This window comes from Myotis davidii, unplaced genomic scaffold (genome assembly GCF_000327345.1).
Source record: "Myotis davidii unplaced genomic scaffold, ASM32734v1 scaffold323, whole genome shotgun sequence".
Taxonomy (NCBI): domain Eukaryota; kingdom Metazoa; phylum Chordata; class Mammalia; order Chiroptera; family Vespertilionidae; genus Myotis; species Myotis davidii.
In genome coordinates this window covers 183,509-207,885 of record NW_006295491.1, presented here as the reverse complement: position 1 = coordinate 207,885, position 24,377 = coordinate 183,509, and the positions used below count along the sequence as shown (strand labels likewise).

Sequence of the window (24,377 nt, the reverse complement as noted above, 5' to 3'; positions counted from 1 at the left end):
AGAATTTTAATGGTTTCCTGTCGTACATTTAAGTCCTTTATCCATTTTGAGTTTATTTTTGTATATGGTGTAAGTTGGTGGTCTAGTTTCATTTTCTTGCATATATCTGTCCAATTTATTTCCCACAGTATAGTTTCTTAATTCCTTTCTTACCCTTTACAGATGTGTCAGCTATAAGATAGTCTTATATGACAAACCCTTATTGTTTTCTTATAATACTCCCCTTGCCATATTTTTATAAGGCATTATATTTTAGCCAACATGTATCATTTGAGTTATTAGATCATAGACGTCTTTTCTCATTCTTGTTCTTAATTCAATTATAATTCCACTAGGTGGTGTATATGGACAGAGAGAGAAAAAAGTACCATTTTCTTTTTTTTTTTTTCTGTTTATAAATTAGGTATGTCCAGTGGCCATACCATCTGGATTTCCTAAACCAATTTTTTTTTTTATTGCTTAAAGTAAGTACCATTTTCTTCTCTATAACTCAAATTTAAAAAGTTCTGTTTAGGAAGGCCAACCATGATTATGTTTTGGTTTTTGGAGCAATGAGAAGCTGTCCCTATTAAAAAACAAAACAAAACCCACAAAAAATAAACTCAACCCAAAAGGATTTCCTGCAATAAAGTTTAAGGTTTCCCTTGGCTGTTAAAAAGAGTTAATTCTATAAACTGAATATTTAAAGTAGAAAAATGTATTAAATAAGTACAATGTTATTTTATTAATGTGATGAAAATTGTTTGCTGTCTTATCTCCTTCAGCTATTTCAGTTGTAATAATAACTTGATCCTATCCCATATGAATTTTTACTTGTCAAATTATTCCTCCATTTACTGATTCTTAATTATGAATTCTGGACATTGTTTTAACTTGCATTTTTCTGAAGAGCTTAATAGCACCCTGTGTTAGAAAATTAATCATTTGTTACAGTGGACCACACTGAGGTTATATTATACCATTAATCAAACCCTTATATCAAGTAAGAAGGAAATTGTTTTTTGTTTGTTTTTTTCTCTTTAGCACCTGGTCTGATGGGAGTGGTTGGAGGTCGTCCAAAAGTGTGAGTTTATTGATGATACGCTAAAGTTTGTTTTTTATATATTGCTCCCCTCACATCATTTTCTCGATAGGGGGTGAGAGCAGGGCAGGCCTGGGGTCCTAAGCCTGTCCTCCTGGCACATCTTGTTCATTAACTCTCCTGAGACTCCCGGGAGCCTACGGAGGCTCTTGAACAGTAAGCTGACCTTATCTGAGAGGCACCTGTGCTGATCCTGGATGACTCAGGATGGTGAATTGGTCCCTGGGGTTAAAGTTCTCATGAGATAAATGGCTTTTCTAGGGAGTAGGAAAATAAGGCTGAGCTAACCTGTTTTTCCAACCACTAATTTACAGCGGGGGAAATACAATTTATTGACAAGTAACGGAACCTTATTTAGTTTCATCTAACAAAATTAGAGGAAGGTGGCCATCTCATTTAGGTTAGGACTTCTACCAGAATGGGTAGTTCTTTTCGTAAAAAATGAAGTAAGTTCGTGTGCTGTAGTGGAATTTTCTAGCTGCTTTGTGTTCTATTCTTTGGCGATAAGATGTGATATGTTAAGATTACTGGGTTCCACTGTGTATGTTTGTGTCTGTTTAATCAAGAACGCATGGATTCTCTTTTAGACAGAAAGAGAATCGATGTGTTCTTGATTTCTGATAAGACAGAAAAAGAGCTTCAAAAAAAGTTATCTTGTACTGTTTATTCTTTTCTGCCCATTCCGTCCTGAACTGTCTACAACAAAAAGGGTTTCAGCCCTACTGGTCCTTCAGAACTGCCCTTGTCAAGGTCTCCCATACCATTATCTTGTTTAATACAAAGGTCAGTTGTTGTCATCATCTTACTTGCTCCCTGAGCATAATTTGGCAATATTGGCTATGATTCTCCTCCTGTAAATACTTTCTTAACTTGGCTCCCAAGGCACTGGCTTTCTGTGGATGTCTCCTGCCTCGTTGTCAGACACTCCCCCATCTCCTTTGCTGGATCTTCCTCCCCCCTGACTTTGAAACCTTGCAGTGCCTCAAGGCATGGACCTCCCTTCTTTTCTACCTACACTTGCACCTCTGATGAGTTCATTTTTATCTTTGGCTTTAAATACCGCCTATATGCCAATGGCTGTCCAATTTACTTCTCTAGCTCCTTTGTCTTCCTTGGTCCTGAAACTCACATACTATCTCTTTACTTAATAACTCCCATTTGGATGCCTAGTAAACATCTCAAGCTTAACATGTCCCAAACTCAGCCCCACAATCCCCATCCAACCAGTCCACCCTCTTTTCAGCTAATGGCAACTTCAAGCCAAAAAGTTTCATGTTATTCCTGACTACTTCCTTTTAAAAGAGCTTCTATACAGGCCAGTTCTGTGTCAGAAGTTCTGTGTCAAAATATGTCAAAAGTCTGATCACTTATCACCCTCACAATGACCACCCTGGTTACAGCCACCATCATCTCTGGCCTGAATTATTACAATAATCTCCTAACGGATCACCCTGGTTCTAGTTCCCACTGTAATTTGTTCTCAAAATAGAGTGACTGTTTTTATTTTTTAAATTTTTTGTTGTTGTCATTGACACTATTGCAGATGTCTCCCATTCCCTCCCCTGCTTTGCCCCCCATCCATCCAGCCCCCACCACCTTCCCCTGGCCTTCCCCACACTGTTGTCTGTGTCCATGGGCGATGAATATATGTTCTGTCTTCAAACATGTAAGCCAGATGATATCACTGCTTTGTTTCAAATCTTTACTCTCACCTAGAGTAGATGCTGAGTCCTGAAGATGGTCCAGCAGGTTCTGCCCAATCTCTGTTCTCCAGTCTCCACCTTCTCCCAGCCTCCCACACCGGCCTCACTTCCAGGTTGCTTCAGGTCTTTGCTCTTTCTCCTCACTCTGACTCAGATGCTCATGGCTCCCTCCCTCACTTCAGGTCTTAGCCCAAAAGTCCTTTCTCAAAGAGAGCAACCTGACCCACTATTTAATGTTGCCTAAGATCCATTAACACTTTCTGTCCCCCTATTGTGCTTTAAATTTTCTTTTTAGGAAACTTATTACCATCTGACCTACTATCTATTTTACTAATTTATATTCTTTATTATTTTTTCAAATAAATTATCAATTTCTTGCTCTCTCTCTCTTCTTCCAGCACCCCCATGAGGCAAATGTTAGTACCCTTGAAGTTTTCCCAGAGGCTCCTTATACTATCCTCATTTTTTTTTTAATTTTTGGGTTCTGTTTTCTTTTTGCTGTTCCAGTTGGGTGTTTTAAGAGGCTCCTTATACTATCCTCATTTTTTTTTTATTTTTGGGTTCTGTTTTCTTTTTGCTGTTTTGGTTGGGTGTTTCATGCTTCCTTATATTCCAAATCACTGATTTGGTTCTTGGCTTCATCTAATCTATTGTTGATTCCCTGTGAATTTTTCATTTCAGTTAGTATATCCTTCATTTCTGACGGTTCTTTTTTATGGTTTCCATATCCCTTTTTATGCTGTTGAAGTTCTCATTAAGTTCATTGGGCATCCTTATAACCAGTGAACTCTGTACCTAGTAGATCACCTGTCTCCATTTTGTTTAGTTCTTTTTTTTTTCTGGAGTTTTGTTCTGTTCTTTCATCTGGGACATGTTTCTTTGTCTCCTCATTTTGGCAGCCTAACTGTGTTTGTTTCTGTGTATTAGGTAGAGCTGCTACATCTCCCAGGCTGGGTAGAGTGGCCTTATGTAGTAGGTGTTCTGTAGGGTCCAGTGGCACAGCCTCCCCCATCACCCAAGCTGGAAACTCCAGGTGCACCCCTCTCGCCCTGTGCACTGTGTACACCCTCCTGTTATAGGTGAGTCTTGATTGCTGTTGACACATCAATGGGAAGGATTTACCCCTACAGCAATCTGCTGCAAGGATGGACTGGGACCATGGAGCTCCCACCACCATGGAGGATCAATGAAGTCAGGAACCAAAGACTATGTACTGTAATTCTGTTTACACAAAGTTCAAAAAACAGGCAAAAAATAAACTCATGTTTGGGGCTACACGCTTAGGTGGGAGAACTATAAAGAAAAGCAAGGAAATTATTTTCATCAACGTCAGCATAGTGATTACCTCTGTCAGGGGTGGTAGGGACTGGGAGAGGCAGAAGGGAACCTTCTCAGCTGCAGGCAGCAATCTGTTTCTTGACATTAGTGGTGTTTATATGGATGTTGTTTTGTGATAAATCATCAAACTGTAATGTTTGTTCCCTGACCTTTTTTCTATAAGTATTATATTTCACTATAAAAAAAGGTTTAAAAATATTTAAGGATCCCAAGGTAGTTGGTCCCATAAACTTAATCTTATACACCATACAATTTAATAATAACTTACTTTGTCTCTAGTTTCAACTCTTGGTCAATTCAGCCCACAAATATTCAATGCTTTCTCCAGGTCTGTGTTTCTTTCCTGTTTATAATTTTTGTGGATTTTTCTTATACTTTGTTGTCTGTCCACATTAGATAAGTTGATTTCCTCCTGACCCTTGTATTTAGGTTAAACTTAAATATTAGATCACACTAAAGGCCATTTATCTCTGTCCGTGTCTAGAAATGATTCCCATGCAGACATCTTTTAGGTCTTACGCATTTATCTCTGTCCGTGTCTAGAAATGATTCCCTGGCTCCATGCAGACGTCTTTTAGGTCTTACAGGAGACTGGATGAAGGAATGTACTGGTGAAAATCCAGAGTTTATACTAGAAAAACAACTTTTCATTCAACTTTTAGTGACCCACTAATGCTTGGCTTTTGTGTATATAAAGGCACTTTCTGATGAAGAAATATGAGTGCTCCTTGGTATTCTCAAAGGGAAATTGATTGGTGTATATGGTCAGTAAGAAAACTAGGTAGAGGTGGGTCAGGCATGACAAGTGAGTGGAGGTCTGGAAACCCCACCTCCCTTTTTTCTGAGCCCTCAGATTTGTAAATCTAATGTTTATTGTCCCTTCTTTTGTATTATATTCTAGATCTCCTGTTCTAAAACCATTTTTCTTCCTGTATCCCAAAAAAAAGGTTAAGGTAAGAGAGACTCCTCAATATGCTTCAATAGTATCTTAATTATACTTTTAAGCATATGTGATACTGGTATTTTTTGGAGAGATTAGTTTTGACAAGCCTCCTTAACTGTATTGTTCATTTCATTAAAAGATAAAAACTGTTAACGGTCATGGTTGCAGAATGGGTCACTCTAATTACCTGATTGTTTCTATTATGTGACGATTAACCCTCCCCATGAAGTGGATCTCTCTTGACTCAGATGGGTGGACTGCACATTATTGCATCTGCATTTCTTCCCAGGATTACAAATATGTACTGGATATTGTCTCGGTTGTTCACTTTTAAATATATTGTACGTTGCCAGTTGTCTTATGTTTGGGAATCTGGACAACACTCACAGTGAAAATATATTCATAAAATGTAAATGTCTCTGATAATTTAAATTAAACAGAAAAAAAAGGAAAAATAAATGTTTCTAAACTTTCACACATAAAACTTTAGGAGCCATAAACATGCCTGAAAACAATGTATTTCTTTAAAAAGTGATTGTCAAAATATCAAGTGCTTCTGAATTTTTTTGTCAGCAAAATTAGGGAGTTTTTTTAAACTAACATTTAATGTTAATAAATTATATGAAGGGAGGAATCATATCTATCTTATTTACCACTGTAGCCCCAGCACAATACCTGGCATATCATAGGTGTCAAAAAATATTTTTAATGAATGAAGTTTATTGTGTTAGGCAACATTATGTGCGCTATTTTATTTAATCTTCACAGTGATATTAAAAGTTAGGTTTTGCTATCCCCATTTTATTGATGAGGAAATTGATTCTCAAGGAGGAGAAAAGAATTGCCCAAGGTCACACAGACACCAACTAGAAAATGGCAGACATGGGAATCAAATTATGATGTGCCTGACTCCAAATCTGACATTTGATGATGACACTAATTTGAGCAGACAGCTAGGTGCCTTCCCAACAGCCATTTCCCTCCTCATCCTTCATCAAAGTCCTAATTTTGTCTTAGTGTCCTATTCCCTCAGGTGACTCAGGTAAATCCTGATTGGTCGAAGCTAAAATAATGCTCTCATTACCCATGCCTGCCTGTGACCAGTTGAAATATAACCTGGCTGGGTCATTGAGATTGGAGAGAAATATTCTTTTTCTTTTTTAAATATACTTGTATTGATTTCAGAGAAGGGAGAGGGAGAGAGAGATAGAAATATCAATGATGAGAGAGAATCATTGATCAGCCCCCACTGTGGATTGATCCCGAAACCCGGGCATGAGCCCTAACCAGGAATTGAACCGTGACCTCCTGATTCATAGGTCGATGCTCAACCATTGAGCCACACCAGCGGGCAGGGAAATATTCTTATGGTTGGCGGTAGGGCGAAGGTTCTGGGAAAGGATTTTGTTTTGTTTTATTTTGTTTTGTTTGCCTCTTTAACAAAGAAACACAAGGGGAAAGCAGACCTTTCTCTGACTCCTAAGTGTTGATATGCAGTGGTTCTCAACCTTCTGGCCCTTTAAATACAGTTCCTTATGTTGTGACCCAACCATAAAATTATTTTCGGTGCTACTTCATAACCGTAATGTTGCTACTGTTATGAATCGTAATATAAATATCTGATATGCAGGATGGTCTTAGGCGACCCCTGTGAAACGGTCGTTCGACTGCCAAAGGGGTTGCGACCCACAGGTTGAGAACCACTGATATAGGGGGATGTGATGCCTAGAGCTGTTGCAGTCTTCTTGCTGCCACGAGGGGAGCTAGGAGACCACCTTAGATGCCTAATGTACTGCTGTGCTCCCAGTGTTGCTCAATAAGTGGTAACTGTCAATCATGTCCTTGCTTTTTACTCAGCCAGTTACTTCAGAACTTGAGCCACCAACCAGTCACTCTTACTTATTGACATTGTCAAAACTAATTACGCCTCAATTTTAAATATCTCTTTGCTAAATGGACATATAAAATGAAACGTTATTCTAGTTTTTATCATTATTTTACGGAACTGGGATGTCTTCACTTATTCATGAATTCACTATTTACTGGTGCTAGTTACTGGGGAGCAATGGGAAATACTTGAAAATGCACAAGGAAGAACAAAGAGGGACAGTCCATCGGCCTGGTTAGAAAGGAGAAGAGTCAGGGAAAGGTCAAGGAGGCAGGGTCAAGGAAGTCTCTGCACTGGAGCTGACAAGAAGTGACATTTGAACTGAACCCTAAAAAGCCAGAAGGAATTATCCAGGTTGGAAACAAAAAAGGGCATTCTTTGCAAAGGAGGTAGCATAGACGATGCATGGGTTCTGAGAGAATATGGCGCAATGAAGGAAGTACAAGTAATTGAGTATATAGAATACAGGTTGGACAAATCTTGAAAGAAATCTGGAGAGGTGAGCAGGGCCCTGGTCACAGAGGGCCTTGGGGCCAAGCTGTGGTATGAGGCATATATCAGAAAGCAGTAGGGAGTTACTGAAGGAGAGTAAGGGAACATGATGGCACCTGAACTTCAGGAACATCACTTTGGCAGCAGAGAAGAAAAATTTTGGGAGGAGAGAAAGGGAATGATTAGAGATAAGAAACGCAGAGAAAAATAAACCAGAGCTTTTAGATTCAAGAGATATTTAGGAAGTGGTTTAGGTAGAACTTGGTGATTAGATATGAGACATGAGAAAGTTTGCAAGAAATGCAGATCTGGCACGGGGCTCTGGAGGAAGCTGCCAGACATGAGTTAAGGGCTCCAATGCACATAGGTGAGTGCTTCACTGTGGTTTTAAGAGTAAGAAGGGCTGGATTAATCCACATTTGGGTAAGTATTGCAGAAGGAAAATGGAGCAAGAGAAGTGAGAAGTTGGATGTGTTGTTTATTTTTTAATGTGTTTTTATTGATTTCAGAGAGAGAGGAAGGGAGAGGGAGAGAGAAAGATAGAAACATCTATGAGAGAGAAACATTGATTGGCTGCTTCCTGCATGTCTTTTAGTGGGGATTGAGCCCACAACCCGGTGACCTCTTGGCTCATGAGGCAATGCTCAAGCAACTGAGGCACACAAGCCAGGCAGAGGCATTATTTAAAGAGACAGGTTGAAGGACTAAACCAACCAGAAGAAAGTCTAATATGTGGAATGCAAGGATAGGACTTCATTCCAGTTCTGGTGGGTAAGCAGCTATAGTTGGAACAATGAGGGTAACAGGAGCTTGTGGTAAGAAAGTTGAGCAGTGCGGTTAAAGATGTTACAAGTGGAGTAGCTCCAGGTAATAACAAGGGAAAAAGGATGAGTTGTTGATATCTGTGTGGAAATGAAGGTTACTAGAGTTGAAGAAGCCAAAGTGTTGGATATCGGAAGGGCCACTCAGATGGCAGATTTGGGATGGAGGGAAAAACCATAAGCCATGTTCCAAAGTCTCTGATACATGTCAGGGAATGAGGAGAACAACAAGAAGGGATGGAAGATAATAAATTTGAAATGTACAAGTTTTAAAGGGAGAGTTTTTTGATTTTTCACAGAGAGGAAGGGAGAGGGATAGAGAGTTAGAAATATCGATGAGAGAGAAACATTGATCAGCTGCCTCCTGCACACCTCCCACTGGGGATATGCCCGCAACCAAGGTACATGCCCCTGGCCGGAATCGAACCTGGGACCCTTTAGTCCGCAGGCCAACGCTCCAGCCACCGAGCCAAACTGGTTAAAGCCAAAGGGAGAGTTTTTATAAGGAATTGGAGGAAGGTTGAATTGCCAAATGCTAATAGTCATTTAGCACTTATGGTGTGCCAGCTTCTGTTCTAAGTTATTTTATTTTACTAAACTTATTTAATTCTCACCTATGAGGTAAGTACTATTATTATCCCCATTTTCCAGTGTGGAAACTGATGCTCTGAGACTTTTAATAACTTGCTCAAAGTACAAAGCCATGATTCCAATCTAGGCTGCAAAGTTCACACTCTTACCCACGTCACGGACCGGTCAATTTTGCTGGACAGGCCCAGCTAGCTCCTGTTGGTTAAGTGGTAAGTTCAAGAACAAATAGTCTCCACTGAAGGGTATAGGGAGGAGGTAGTATCTGCAGTGGGGAGCCATTCAAAAAAGGCAGAACATGACTGGTCCTTGATAGCATCCATTTCTCTATATTTTGTAGAGTCCATTTTATTTAGTACTTAAACATAATAGTGTGCCTTTGAACTATGTGTTAATATGTAAACTTCCTCAGGCCTTTTCAGAAGTGGGTGTGGTATACTTTTATAATAAATGGTGACATTAATTATTAACTGTAAGTATTCAATTATGAAAGGAATGCATTTGGATCTCTCAGAGAACTTATGCAACATTCTGACTAAGAATGGCTGAAAGAAACTAAAATATGCAATCTGGAAAAATACACTGCTCTGCTTTTTCTCTGGCATTCCTAAGCTTTGTGGTGACTAGTTTATTTGGGATTCATGATACCTCATAGAAAAAAATTCTCCTTATTTTTCTTTTTTTCTTTGTGTTACCTGTCAGACATTGTCTTAAAAACCAAGAGCTCAAGGATGTTAGAAGGCATTATAATCCAAAGAAGCCTATTTTGTTTTTTACTCAAATTAAGTTCTTTTTATTTTCTTAATTAAGGCCCAAAGAATCTTTGAATAATGTGCTAATCCAATGAACCACTGAGAAATTAGCTTCTTTGTCTTATAGAGTTACTACTCTTCCTGAAAAGTGTAGCCCATAGACATGAGGAAAATATAAATTCATACAAAAAGAAATTTACGGTATAATTATAAACTAACTGTACCAGGGATTCCTAATGAGAAGTCTGCATGTCACAATTACATTTGAGAACTCTGGTACATATAAAATAAGCTCTTTCAAAATGTGATTCCAGTTTTATTTAGAAATGCATCTACTGAAATGAAGCATAATGCACACAGGTTATGTTAATCATGGATGTGATCATGGATAGTTTAATCCAAATTAAGAGTAGATTTGTCAGATACAGAGTCTCCATCAGGTAATTTGTGTAACCAAATTATTATTATTCACCTGAAAGGTTCAGAGAGGCAGTTTTTGAAAGGTTCTTAGTGAAGCTTTGGCTCCTAAAAAAAAAACTGTACAGTTTATAGACCGAATAGTTTCTACACAAGGGGAGAGAAGAGAAATTGGAGCATTGTTAGTAAAAAAAAAAAAAAAAAAAGTTACCTTTTATTTCTACTACCACTCCATTCTTTGAAACAAAAGTAATTTGTGAAGTCAGGAAGTAAAGGCAATGAAATTCAACACAGACCAGTTTATCTGATGCTTTTTCAATGTCCAGTTTGCACGGCTCTGCGTTCCCTGCTAAACTGTAGCCATATGGTGGGGCAGTGGGAGGGGAGGTAGAAATCAGTTGCAGGGTTTCCCTTCAGGTTGCTAATAATATATTTGAATTTTATGTTTATTGTTCTCTTGCTTGTTTATATGGTTTTGCCACTTATTTATACATTTCTAAACAATCCATTGCTGAGTTTACATAATTTTGAACTTTATATAAGTGGAATCAAGCTCTTTTGTTCTGTAACTTAGCTTGTTTTTTCACTCAAAATTATTTTCTGAGATTTATCAGTGTTGAGGCATAGAGTAATCATTTATTCATTCTTCATCACTATAGAGTTTCATTTTATGAATATGCTATAGTTTGCCAACTTATTTTTGTTTTACGGGAACGCTGACATTTTTGTAGGTTTTTGTTTGTCCGTTTTGCTCTTACACACATGACCGCCTTGAACACCCTTGTACATCTGGTACTCATGTGCAAAAGTTTCTCTAGGTATTTAGTAGTACCTAGAGGTAGAATTGTTGAATCATTGGGTATGTTCCTCTTTATCTTTGTTTCTAGATAATGTCAACTTGTTTTCCCAAGTATTAATTTACACTCATCCCTTCAGAGTCTCTCCAACACTTGGTATTAGCCAACTTTTGAATTATTTCCAGTGTGATTAGTACAAAGTAATATTTCATGTGGTTTCAATTTGCATTTTCCATGTGTTTATTACCCATCCTGTTGCTTTTCTGGAAATGCCCATTTGTATACTTTGCCCCCCCCTTTTTTTTCTGGGTTTGTGTGTGTGTGTGTTTGTGTGTGTATGTGTGTGTGTGTGTGTTCTATCTTTTCTTAATGCTTTTTAAAAAAATTTGATTTCAGAGAGAGAAAGGGAGGGGGAGAGGGCGATAGAAACATCAATGAGAAAAAAATCATCAATCAGCTACCTCCTGCACGACTGGGGATCTAGCCCACCACCCAGGCATGTGCCCAGACCACGAATTGAACCGTAATCTCCTGGTTTACTAGTATAAGTTGAAGCTCAACCACTGAGCCACTGCAGCCATACTCAATTTTTTATTATTCATTCGAAGACCATACATGGCTTTTTTATTTGCTTTCTTGTAAATTTACTTCTTATTAGTATTTGCTCTTGCCTTTATTATTTCTACTTTCATTGTATCTGTTTTGATGATCTTTTCCTAATTTCTTATGTTGAGTGCTTACCACATTAATTTTCAATCTTTCCTCTTTTCACATAGGAAATTAAGGCTATAAATATCTCTCTAAGTGCTATAATATGTAGGTTCTACATATTTTAAAATGTTATGTTTTCATTTTCTTTTCTAACTTCTATTATGTTCCCTTTTATCTCATGAATTATTTAGATGTATATTTAGATGCCCAAGCAATTATAGCAAGTTTGCAGGATACAAGTAATCCAAAAGCCAGTCTTTTTACTATATACCAACAATGAACAAGTGAAATTTGAAAAAAAAATATTTACATGAGCAGGCATAAAAAGATAAAACACTTAAATATAAAGCTAACAAAATATGTATAAGATATATATGAAGGAAACTGTAAAACTTGTGAAATAAAAAAAAACTATAAATGGAGAGATAGCCCGTGTTCACAGATAAGACTGAATATTATCAAGAGAGACTTTTTCCCAACTTGATTTATAGATTCAGTGCAATCATAATAAAAATCCCAGCAAGTTATTTTGTGGATGTCAACAAACTGATTATAAAGGACCTTAATTTAAACTATGGACTTTGGTGATAATGATGTGTCAATGCAGCTTCACTGATTGTAACAAATGTTCCTTCCTGGTGCAGGATGCTGATAGTGGGGAAGGTATGCATGTGTGAGGATAATGGTATATGGAAACTCTCTGTACTTTCTGTTTAATTTTACTGTGAAAATCAAACTGTCCAAAAAATAAAGTCTTAAAAATGAGGGTTTTTTTTTTCTCCCCTAAGTTTGGAAGATAATTTTACTAGGAATATCTGTAGGATGGAAGTTATAACACGTGGATTATTCCCACTATTGCTGCTGAAAAATCAGCTGTCCGTTTGGCAGCCCTTCAGTGGTTAATGTCTCTTTTCTTTTCTGGCTTCTTGTTTTCTTTGGCATTCTGTCCTTTCCACATGTTGTGCCTAGGTATCCATTTCTTTTTACTTGGTTTGGAATTCATTGGGTTTCATTGCATGAGAGAATTTGTTCTTTCATTCATTCTGGAAATTTGTAAGCTGCTATCTCTCTGAATAATTACTTTTCCCTTTCTATTTTTTCCTTTAACTCCAAAGAAGTACTAGTATGTGAGACTCTTACTCTCCCCAAAAAACAAACTTCTTAGAGTTATTTCATCTTTGTCAAAAGCCATAGAAAATATTATCTATGTAGGAGTTTCTGGACTATAAATGCTTAGAGTTGGAAAAAAATACAATCACACAAAATAATGTTTTCCACTGGTGGGATTCATAGTAACCTGAATCAATATGGCTGCCAAGTTTTCAATTACAACTAGAAGCCCAGCGCACATGAAATCATGCGAAAGTAGCTCGCTTCCACTTGCCTCAGCTGGCCGTCCCGCCCCTCACCACTTGTAGTTTGCGGGGGCCCCGCCCCACCCTCTGCGAGAGCCGCTGCTCGTTTGGTCACGACAGCATTACAGCGTGACAGCTATGGGCCTTTTATATAAGCGATAATATTGAAACATGAGGTGACCCAGTCTTGTTATGGGAAATGATGGAACTGTTTCATGATGGAAATGGAGTGGGTAGTATCACCAATCAACGCCACCTGCAGATTATTTATATAGTTACCATAAATTTGGAAATTTGTGGCATAACAAGTTGAAAAGGAGTTTTTAAGGCTGCCGATATATGGCATAAATGTAAAGCTAATTTTTAAAAGAGATTTACAACTCACTTTTATCAATTGGTTTCAACAAGCTTCCTCTTCACCCATTAATAACAAGATAACCCCTAGTTAGCTCCTCATAGGTTACTATGGAGTCATAAACAATAGGGAAATGGATACTAAGCTAATTACCAGCTAATGAAAGTCTCCATCTGGAAGTATTTGAAAGATAGCTTATCAGAACAAATATTCAAATGTATCTGCTTCAGTACATTTCTCAACATTTGGAAGGAACATATGCTGAATAAGAACCTGTAAGTAAGCACCTGCTGATAGCATTCAGTATGGCCATATCCACTTTTGCCAAATTACCATCTAAAATTATTGAAATCTGTTATTGCCATGGATCTTGATTTTGTCCAGAACTTGCAATGGCAAGAAACAACAAGCTACCAACCCTTTGCATATTAAAATAACAAGTGGCACCGTTCAGTTTTTCCTTAGTAACCTTAAAAAGAAAAACTAAGCAGCAGTTTTAAGCAGGCTGGACAGGATGGGAGGAGAATAAGGTTTCCCTTTGTTTAATGGGACAGCATGGATACAAAAAAAATAACTCAGGGGTAAGCGCAGAATACCTTTCCTGCTAATAGTTATTGCTTGCCTACTCTATACAGCATGGTTCGGATTCTCACCGCACCTACATTGGTCATGAAGAAGATCAAAACTAATTGCAAGGGCCACCTTGGAAGTAACTAAAACTCATACAGTTTAGTACATTTATTGAGAGCTTGTATGTTGCAGGCGCTGACTGTGCTAGACATTAGGACAAAAACGAGAAAAAGACATGTCTCCACCCTTATGTGCTTATATAAATGAATGCATTCATATAAGTAAATTTAAGACATGCTTTTCTAGATTCCCTGCCACAGTGTGACTTGACTGTACATGGGTGTGTGAGCCAGGTTCACCACACCCTGATACAAAGATGAGGCTGACTAGCGATGACACTGAACGCTCCATTGTGAGGCTCTGGCACTTGAGCGGTGTGCCTCAGATGAATTCCCTGAGGACTGGGCGCGGGAGCTGGAAATGCTCTTTCAGGGAAATTGCACTGATGAGGCAGCCATTAATATACCAGAAACAAAGAGTCTTTCATTCCAGTTGACACCTCAGGGCTCTACTTGCTAGTACTTCTTCACCTCAGTTTGCCCCAGACTATCAGAGTTCATTGTCACTCTCTCCTCCCCATCAGCAAGCAGAGGCAGAACTGAGATCAGAATACTTACCAGAAGCAGAAGAGAAGTTTGTAGGTTGTGGGGTTTGTTAGTTTGTTTTGCACTAAGAATGCGAAAGTAATAATGCTTCATGTAGTCCCATAAAAGCAGAACTTTTAAAAAAAAACTAGAATTAGTTTCAAAAACAGAACTTCTACGGTGGGAGTCAAGAAATGACCAATTAATATTCCAATTAAACGAAATTATAAGTCCCTTCTTATTTATACAATCTTTTTTCCCCATTTCCTGGCTTAACAATTTTTTTTTTCAGATTGATATCCACCTGATTAATGGAGAGCATATTGAACCCTTCCATGAAGATCTCACCTTTACACAGGACACATTGGCTTCACCAGATTTACCCAAGATAGCTGATGACCTAAAAGGTACGTTCATACTCTCTATCGGGTATGTTCTGCCACAGTAGTTATTCTTTGCATTTTTCATTACTTTTATTCTTCCAGTGTATCTTAGCATCTGTGAAGATGATGTGGCAAGTAGGACACTTTGGCAGGAAGTCTTAGGGGACATGTGAAGGGAGTGTCTCAATAGAATATTCATCAGCTTTCTAGGTGTGCTCTTTCAGGGTCATGGTCTCCACAGATGAGTCGGTGCCAGGGCAGGGGGTTATTAGTCAATGTAGCTGGTCCTGAGGCAGCCAGGAGTCATTTGTCTGGTTTTGCTGCTTTTCTGGTCCTGGAGCTGCAATACAACTGAGGCCTAGAGGTTATCTCCTAGGGAGGAGAAGTCAGGCGGGGAGAAGTTACTCTGGGGATGAAGTCCTTGTTTTTCTCAGTTTTGCCCCTTGCTAGGCACCCAGGGCTTTCCACCCTGGTGACCTTTTGTACGAGGCTTTAAATTGTTCAGTTAGTTGTTGGTTTGTTTGGGGTTTTTTCCAGCTATCTGTCTCAATTTGCCTATTCCACTTACGGAGGAATTTTTCTAGCTTCTTACTAACCTTCCTTAGTAACTGAAAACAGGAATTGTGTTGTTAGGGGGCTGGTGTTAATCAACTAAATCTTGGTAACAGAAATTTGTGCATATTGTAGTTGTGCAGAGTGAGCGTTACCAGAAAGGGGGCCTGGCCCTGAACGGGTCTGCCTAGGGCCAGGCAGTAATGTGGGTTCCTGGCATCATTCAGGAAAGATTTCACAACACGAGTCCAGGTGATTTTTAGATTCTGCTTGTCTTGGCTTACTAGACTGTGCCATTAAGACTGCCTATATATTCAAAGGGTTTATCCTATAACTGTCCATGTGCTTCTTGGCCTAATTTTAATTACCTTATGCTTATGAAATGAGCTTTGAAGATATTTTACAATTGAGAATTTATTCCCACTTGTTTGAAATGGTTTTCTTGCCCTAGCTGGTTTGGCTCAGTGGATAGAGCATCGGCCTACATACTGAAGGATCCCTAGTGCAATTCCAGTCAAGGGCACATGCCTGGGTTGCAGGCTTGATCCCCAGTAGGGGGCGTGCAGGAGGCAGCCAATCAATGATTCTCTGTCTCTCCCTCTCCCTTCCTCTCTGAAATCAATAAAAATATGTTTTTTAAAAAAGAAAGAAATGGTTTTCTTACTAGTTCATTTTTTAGGAGCTCTTACTGGTTTTTCATATTCTTTACCTTGATCTTGGAGAACTGGTAATTATTTCATGATTCCCAGAATTAAATTAAATTAAATGCTGTTCAATCTTAGTGAGGATATATACAGTTTTAGTCTCTTATGAAGATGAGATATAGAGTCTTAAAGAGTTATTATTCCCACACAATCATCATAAAGATAAAAAATCTGAAATTTTCTGCTTCCCATTTGTTAAACAAAACTGTAGATCTTTAACTTTCTAGCAGTTATGCAGTTATACCCATTTACAGTGCTATGGATGTCTCAATTAACATTGTCACCTACTCATTTTATTTTGGGTTTTATATAAAAATTGTATTTTTTAAGCAGAACATGTATCTATGCTTCATAAAAGTTTAGTGTTCTTAGAACTCTGAAGAAACAGATCCAACCTAGCGTGCTGAGCCTTCCCAAAGGGGATGATCCGATTGTGAGCAATTAAGCTGCTGTATGTAACTCTCCTGTTAAAACAACCACATTCCATATGACCATCTTCAGTTTCCTTTTCTACCTCCATTGGTAGATCTACCAAGTGGCTCACGGACATATCGCTTAGAAGATCTGGCCTACACAAGAAGTGGGGACAAAGGCAACTCTGCAAATATAGGTACGTTTTTGTTTTTTAAAGCCATTTTTCACATCTCTAAAATTGGTTTCAGTCACTTAACAAGTGTTCATTTGGATTCAAACCATGGAAGTTTTGTTTACTGCATTGGTGAAGGTATATTGAGTTGTCCAATGCCATCTAGTTATTTTCTTACTGATATAACAAACAAAAATGTGTGCTTCAGATGAACTGTGCCTTTCAATAATACATTTTCACAAAGAGATAAATAATTTAAACATACTTGGGGCCAGAAGATTGACTCCTATATCATAGTATGATAATAAGGCACTTATTGTATGAATTGGCCTGTTGACAAGAGCTCCCTTTTAATCTTCTTTTCCCTTCTCGAAATAGTCCAATACCTTATTATCACACTTCTATTTTTCCTGATTCATATATATTTCCTTTCTTCATATATTTTTAAAGGATACCTCTCTACCTCTTAAAAATCCTTTCTCCTTTTTCTCTCCAGAAATTGCCAGATCCTTTTCTTTTCTCCTTAGAATAACTTCCCTGGTTCTTTTCCTTTTTAACCTCTTGGAATGCCATTTACTCATCTCTTTACTGAAATCCCAATACCCATACTGTCACTTAATTAATGTCTTTAAGTGGACTGTAAATGCCTTTGTCTTTTAGTAAAAATAATATATCTAAAACCAGAGTAGACCTAAATCTCCATTGTCTAGTGAGTTTGCAAACTGAAAAGAATACAGGTGAACAAATACAGGTGCCTATATCTGAAATCTTATAAACAATGACTCCGTTGACACTTTGTCTATTCCTGGAAGGCTATCAGGATTATGGCCACAGGCAGTTGGTGTACTCCATCTTCACCATTACCTGCTGTATTTATTTGAGCTGTCTGAGCTGAGGTAACTAAAAGAAATGGATTAGCCGACCTCTTATTTCTGAACAATCCCTAGAACAATGATTTTCAACCTTTTTCATCTCATGGCACACATAAACTAATTACTAAAATTCTGCAGCACACCAGAAAACATGTTTTTTGCCAACCTGACAAAAAAATATAGGTATAATTTTGATTGATTTACAACAACAGCAAAAATAGAAATAATAGTTACCTACCTGTTTTGCTCCAAAATGACTTTTTAAAAGTCAGGTGCCTTTACTTGCATATAAGGATTTCTGGTATCAAGTATTAGCCAAGCAGATGCATCCTTATTTTGCAATGAACCAGTAAGTTGCAGCTCCATTATATGACCTATGTATTTATGGTTCAAGACAGGGCATTCACATCAGAGGGCTATTGTTGTGTTGGGTATTGTAATTTTTTTAATTTGACAATTTAAGGGAAAAGAGGTCAGTGCCCCTGACTAAATAGTCAGGTATTGCATGTTTTAAAAATTTTGCACCAAAAAAAAAAAATTGCACCACATCAGTGTGCCATGGCACACCGGTTGAATAGAGCAGTGAGCATGATTGTCAAGGTCATTGGCCTCTGAAACTTATAGTCTTTTGAAGTTAATATTCTCATATTTTTGTTTGATTTTGCATCATCTTCCATCCTCTCTTCTCAAATTGCAACTATTTGGCTTATGCTTAGTTTTAAAAATGGAAAGAATGAAAGTAAATTCTTAGAATTTCATAATGCCCTTTGAAATCATTAGAGTTGCCAGACAAAATAAGGAATGCTTTGTTAAATTTGAATTTCAATTAAATAATGAATATTTTTTAGTGTAAGTATGTCCCATGCAATGTTTAGATATGTCCTAAATTAGACATCTAAATCTGGCAACCCTAAATTAGAGAAACCCTATATATTGCCAAAGCAAGAGAGTCACTTTGATGACAATAGTTTGTCCACTCTATCTCTTCAAACCCCTTTCCCTTTCACCATCCCATACACAATATCCTCACAGAATCAGATTAAGATACTTTAAATTAGCAAGTCATTTTGATCACCCTTCAGCATATGTGCTTAGTAACGTGATGTTTTGTATACAATAGGCATCATAGCACGGCACCCTCTCTACTACCCATACTTAAAAAAATTTCTAACTGCTCAAGCCATAGAAGATTATTTCCAACATATTCTGCATAAAAAACAACCTGGAGAAAATTTGGTGACAAGGTATGTTTTAACTTAAGTGATTGAATTACCACATTTATATGTGGAGCTTATAATAGTTGAGCATATTGATTTTGAATTAGGAGATCAATGGCTTTTATTTTGATTCTAGAACTTTTTTCTTTTGCCCATATTATGGGAGATACAAAATAACAGAAGACAGGAATGCTCTCTTTCAAAATGAATTGGTGGTCATGCTGAATTGACACTCTTTGAACACTAAAATGACAAAATTTGAAGCAGCTAAAAGTCAACATAAGACCCTTTACCATATGCTAAAATTGGGTGGTCCAAAAATCAAACCTAGGGGATGGGAGAGAACTGTGTGTGACATGGTCTAGGGAAAAATGTGAGAGAAATAGTATATTGGCCCTTTAGGTGTTGCCTCAGTATGAGAATCTTAATATAGTTGCATATAGTTGAATCATATGCCAGAGAAATTGATGAATAAGTAAAATGTAAATAGTCTAATTTTCTTAAAATTAAGCAGTTTTTAAAAAGAATATGCAATATATTTTAAAATTAAATTAATTAGGTATTATTTGATATGATTATGTTATATATTTTTAAAGGTGATTATTTTCTGTGAAAAAAAATTATACAGTTTTTCTTTTGATCAGACTTCTATTTCATTATCTTTAAGTTCTATTTATTTTCTAATAGCTGACTTTTAGAAATTCAGTTATCTTAACAGTTTAATCTAAGACCAGAAGACTGACATAATTAGATGAATTTATTTACTATCCAAAATGAACAATCAGAACATTCAGAGTTAAAGGTGGTATAATATATATTTACAACTTAGATTTTGGTGTTTTTTAAGAAATTTTATTTTATATTATCTCTTACAGTGTTTTGATACCTAACTCCAAAACTTTGCTTCATTCATAGATGCTACTACTTCTATATAAATAATCTTTTCTGTAGTCTTTGATTTTGGAATATGGTCTTAAGAACCTGCTTAAAACACATTGCGAGCGTTTTCTCTGTTTTGTTCATTAGTGTTTTATGCCTGACTAAAAGCAACAGTGAGGTTTGACATCATTTTTGACACTCCTTCACCCTAAAGTAAAACCACTGGCACTTTCCACACTGAAGGTGGATCTTTTGACATGTCTTGACTTACTTTAGATGTTTGGAAATGTCAGGTCAATAGCTGTGGGAACGGAAAGTGCTGCTACACTTTGATAAAGGAGATGAGAAGGCAGGGCATTGCAGTTAGAAGGTTTATGCAAGAGTTTGAGGAAGACAGGCAGGGACCAATACAAAACAGATCACTATCAGTGTTCTGAGGGGGAGGAGTATTTGAAATAGGCTGAGGTTGCAACTGAAGAATCACTGGAGCAAGGTGTAATGGAGGGCTATGATCCAGTAGACTTGGGTCAAAATAGGGTGAAGCTATTGGCAGGTTGCAGCCCACTGGCATAGTCATAGTGAGGTCATGACCAGATGAGTTAGCAAAGCATGTTGAGGAATTCTTAAGGAACACGAGACAGCCAGATAAGCAGAAGCTGAGGTCTGGCTCTGAGTAAATATCAGTTTCTATAAGTTTATTTTAATAAGAGGCTATATATAACTTAGACTTTTTCTCTTTTTTTTTCAATCCTCTCTCAATGATATGTTTTTATTGATTTTAGAGAGAGAGGAAAAAAGAGAGAGGAAAAAACATTGATCGGTTGCCTCTCATACACGTCCTGACTGGGGATTGAACCCACAACGTAGATATGTGCCCTGACCAGGAATCGAACCTACAACCTTTTGGTTTATGGGATGATGCTCTAACTAAGGGAATCACCTAGCCAAGGGCTTTTCTCTGGGTGGGCAGATAAACAAGTCTTCATAGATGGCTCTGTCATTATGTTAGTATTTCTAAGACTGTGTCTGATGGGCACATCATCCGCTGTATTTTCAAACTACCCAAACCATGTTTGTGAGGGGTAACAGTCCGCCTGGCATCCTCAGCAGGGGGCCTCTGCAGCTAAGTCTTCCGATTTACTTTAGCCTCCTTCTGGAATTTTTACTCTGATCCCTCCCTGGGCAAAGGGCCAAGCTTATAAAACCAGGCTTTGGATCAGGGTTTAGACATACATAGCCTATAAAAATGCCTTAGTTAGCAATGAATAATCTCCTGTGCAACTGTATTTGGCTCTACTATGCTATGTGTGTTTAGCAATTGCTCTTACTGGGAACTTATCTATTGAAGTAGGTTGGGGATGATACACATTTCTCAATCAATGGGGGACAACCTAAGAATATTTCTTTTACTGTCTCCTTATTAAATTTTTTAAAACTATTGAACTCTGATCTTAGGTCCCTGAGTGTTCCTGGGGAAGGCGACATATTAGTGTGATGCGATTATGCTATAATGTTAACCCGTCTAATGCCAGCTAAGTGATTCCTAACCCCCGGGCATTAGGAAATGAGTGGGGTTTTCCAGTTATCATAGTGACGGGGAGCAGTATAGGCACTGGGTGGACAGGAGCCAGTGCTGCAAACTTCCTACAATGCATATGACAGTCCTGCACAACCAGGAATTACCCTGCACAGAATGCCCATAGCACTGCCATGATTGGCAATAGTTGTAGTCATCTCATTGACTCCCAGCTACACTCCTACTGGTAACTGCCCTAACACTTTTTCTGCTCCTCTCAAACCATTCAATTCCTGCCATAATTCCATATTTTTGTTTTCTCAGACTCTTCATATCATTCAAGGAAAACTTACTCAAATTTGCTCCCTCGTTCCCTTACAATTCTGTATCTGTACCTACCCTGTTCTCCTTCCTCCCCTCTCAGTGAAAGACATCTTTCATCTCCCTTCAAGTAGAACAACTCCACCCAAGGTTTTGGTTTCATCCCATCCCATCCTACCCCATCCCATCTCATCCCATCCCCAGCTCTGCCTCTTACATCTTTAAGCCTTGCCAGTCCAGCCCTGGCCATTGTGGCTCAGTTGGTTGGCCATTGTCCTGGGCACCAAAAGGTTGCCCTTTCAATTCCCAGTCAGGGCACATGCCTAGGTTACAGGCTCAATCCCTGGTAGGGGGCATGCAGGAGGCAGGCGATCAATGTTTCACTCTCACATAAATGTTTCTCTCTCCTCCCTCTCTCTCCAAAAATCAACTTAAAAATATTTAAAAATATAATAATGCAACCTGTCCTTTTTCCCATCTGTCTTTTCACAACCAAACACTCCTCTGTATCCTAACAAATCCTAGCAAAATGATTATTCCCCTGGGTACCCTCCTTAATCTCTACTTTTTACTCTTTAATTGCCTTCTGCTTTGCTTTGGAATGTATGTCTCTCAATCTGGTATTAAGGTTGTTGTATCGACTTTCTGGCACCATCGGCTTCTTGCAGCATAGGAAGTATGTTTTGTTCTTCCTCTATCCCATCCTTACATTCTTTCCTTCTGGGCATCAAGTATAGATGGTAAGCCATGATAGATGCTCAATAATTATTTGTGACCCTTGGATCACTAGTATATATAGTGTGTGTTTGTGTGTACATTCCATATAACATACCAGTCTGTTATAACCATGAATTGTGAAAGATTATAGAAGTCACCTTGTTTATTGCCTTACTTTAGAAAGGATTGCTCCTGCATTACCCTTGGAACATGGTTAGCTAATACAGTTTCTTACCTCTTGCTCTTTCACTTTGCTTTTCTTCACTAAGGTATTGGTCAGGTATTCCATATCCCCACCTGTTGCTGGTGGAAATGGGCTTCTTGAGATGTTACGAGAAAAGAATTTTCTGAGATTCACACAAGATAATGAATGATTTTCATTTGCGTGGAATCAAATGCCTGAGTTTCCAAAGTTCAATTTCCCTCCATCCTGCCAAGAAAAAAGTCCAGCATCAGGCTAGCTTAGCCTGTGTTTCTAGCTGCAGTCCATTGTGTGTGGGGTCCACATAGCTGTGGGCCATGCAGCTTCTAGGGCCACATGGCTTTGGAGGAACAGGGGTCAGAGCAAGGAAGCAGAAAGAAAACCAGAGGATGAGGAGAGAATTCCGCTGGGGATTATATATCCCCAAGTTTTCACAGGCTTGCACTGAGGTCCATCCTCCTTGCCAATGAAAGTTGTTGCCTGTTAGACTGACAGGCAAGTACCTTCCTTCCATCACCCCAACCTCACTGTGCATATGCCCATCTCCCCCTTTGTTGGACCCCATTCCCCATAGATTTGCAAGGGAATAGACTAGTTATTCCCTGCGGAATATAAAGTTGCAGCTTCCTGGTGAAGCTGCCCAGATGGCCATGCTTATAATGTCTGGCCTTTACTTTCTTCCTATTATTTTTTTAAAATATATTTTATTGATTATTTTTACAGAGAGGAAGGGAGAGGGATAGAGAGTTAGAAACCTCGATGAGAGAGAAACATCGATCAGCCACCTCCTGCACACTCCCCACCGGGGATATGCCCGCAACCAAGGTACATGCCCTTGATCGGAATCGAACATGGGACCCTTGAGTCCGCAGGCAGACGCTCTATCCACTGAGCCAAACCGGCCAGGGCTCTTCCTATTATTAATAACTAGCTAATGACAGTGGTAACAATTGCAGTCATGGTCATATCTAGCCCTTGTATGGTGTTCACCATTTACCAAGCACTGGTCCACTTTTCACATACTGATTCATGGCACCCTTATAAGCAATATCCTTGCCTTTCTCCCTTTTCATTCATTGAACTCTACTGACTTTAGATATGATCTCTCTTCTTGTATTGTCTCATGTAGTTCTCGTGCCCCTCTCCTATATTAGATGCACTTCAAGGCCAATCACCTGTATCCTTTCTGTAGAAATGATCTGCCAGCAATCCCTTGTAGAGTGATGTTTACTCATTAGATTATTTTCTTGTGGTTAAATAACACAAATTTCTTTAGCTTTTTATAAAATCTATTTTGTAATTCTTTCATCACTTCTATTGCTCTGCTCCATTTCTTCTACCAGTTGTCGACATCATCTTCCAGTTGTAGAAATGCAAAATGAACAATCTGTATAGTGTTTAAATTGAAAAAAGACTTGTCTAAGTTAAAGCTTGGTGTGCGGATTAACTTTTGGCTCCTGTATTAGCTGTAGATGTGTTGGCAGTGAGAACAACACCAGGTGTCAGACTGGTGGAGTCAGACTGGACCTCGGTGCAGCAACCTTGGTACTTGAGTTCTGTCTAGGAAAGAATTCAGAGCCAAGACCCAAACTATAAGAGAAAGTTTATTTAGAAAATCACAGAGGTAGAAAAAGTGAGCAGTAGAAGGAATGGACTCAGGAAACAAATTACAGAGGCAACAGAGGGGCTCTTGGAGCTTAGGAGAAAGGAAGGTAATGGTAACACCCTGGGGGAAAGGTGAGGGGGAGAGGAAAGCCACACGTGAACTCTCTAGGTCCACCTTCCTAAGGGTTTTTAAGGGTAGAGATTTTAGGGAAGGTCCTAAGGGAGGATCTCAATAGAATATTCAGCAGCTTTCTTGGTGTATCCTTTCAGGATCATGGTCTCCACTGATTGGTCAGCGCTAGGACAGGGGATCATTAGTCAATGAGCTGGTCCTGGTATCAGCCATTGCTTGTCGGGTTTTGCTGCTT

At 38.5% G+C, this 24,377-nt stretch overlaps 1 protein-coding gene across 1 annotated transcript in view; it reads left to right on the top strand.

Moving 5' to 3' along the window:
- The window catches only part of LOC102759400, a 79,820-nt gene that overhangs the window by 48,660 nt on the left and 6,783 nt on the right, over positions 1 to 24,377 (top strand). The window contains exons 14-18 of the mRNA XM_006770101.2: positions 1,024 to 1,063; positions 5,024 to 5,075; positions 14,748 to 14,862; positions 16,621 to 16,704; positions 18,673 to 18,796. Of these exons, the coding sequence (XP_006770164.1) occupies positions 1,024 to 1,063; positions 5,024 to 5,075; positions 14,748 to 14,862; positions 16,621 to 16,704; positions 18,673 to 18,796 (415 nt within the window). The remainder of the gene's footprint in view (positions 1 to 1,023; positions 1,064 to 5,023; positions 5,076 to 14,747; positions 14,863 to 16,620; positions 16,705 to 18,672; positions 18,797 to 24,377) is intronic.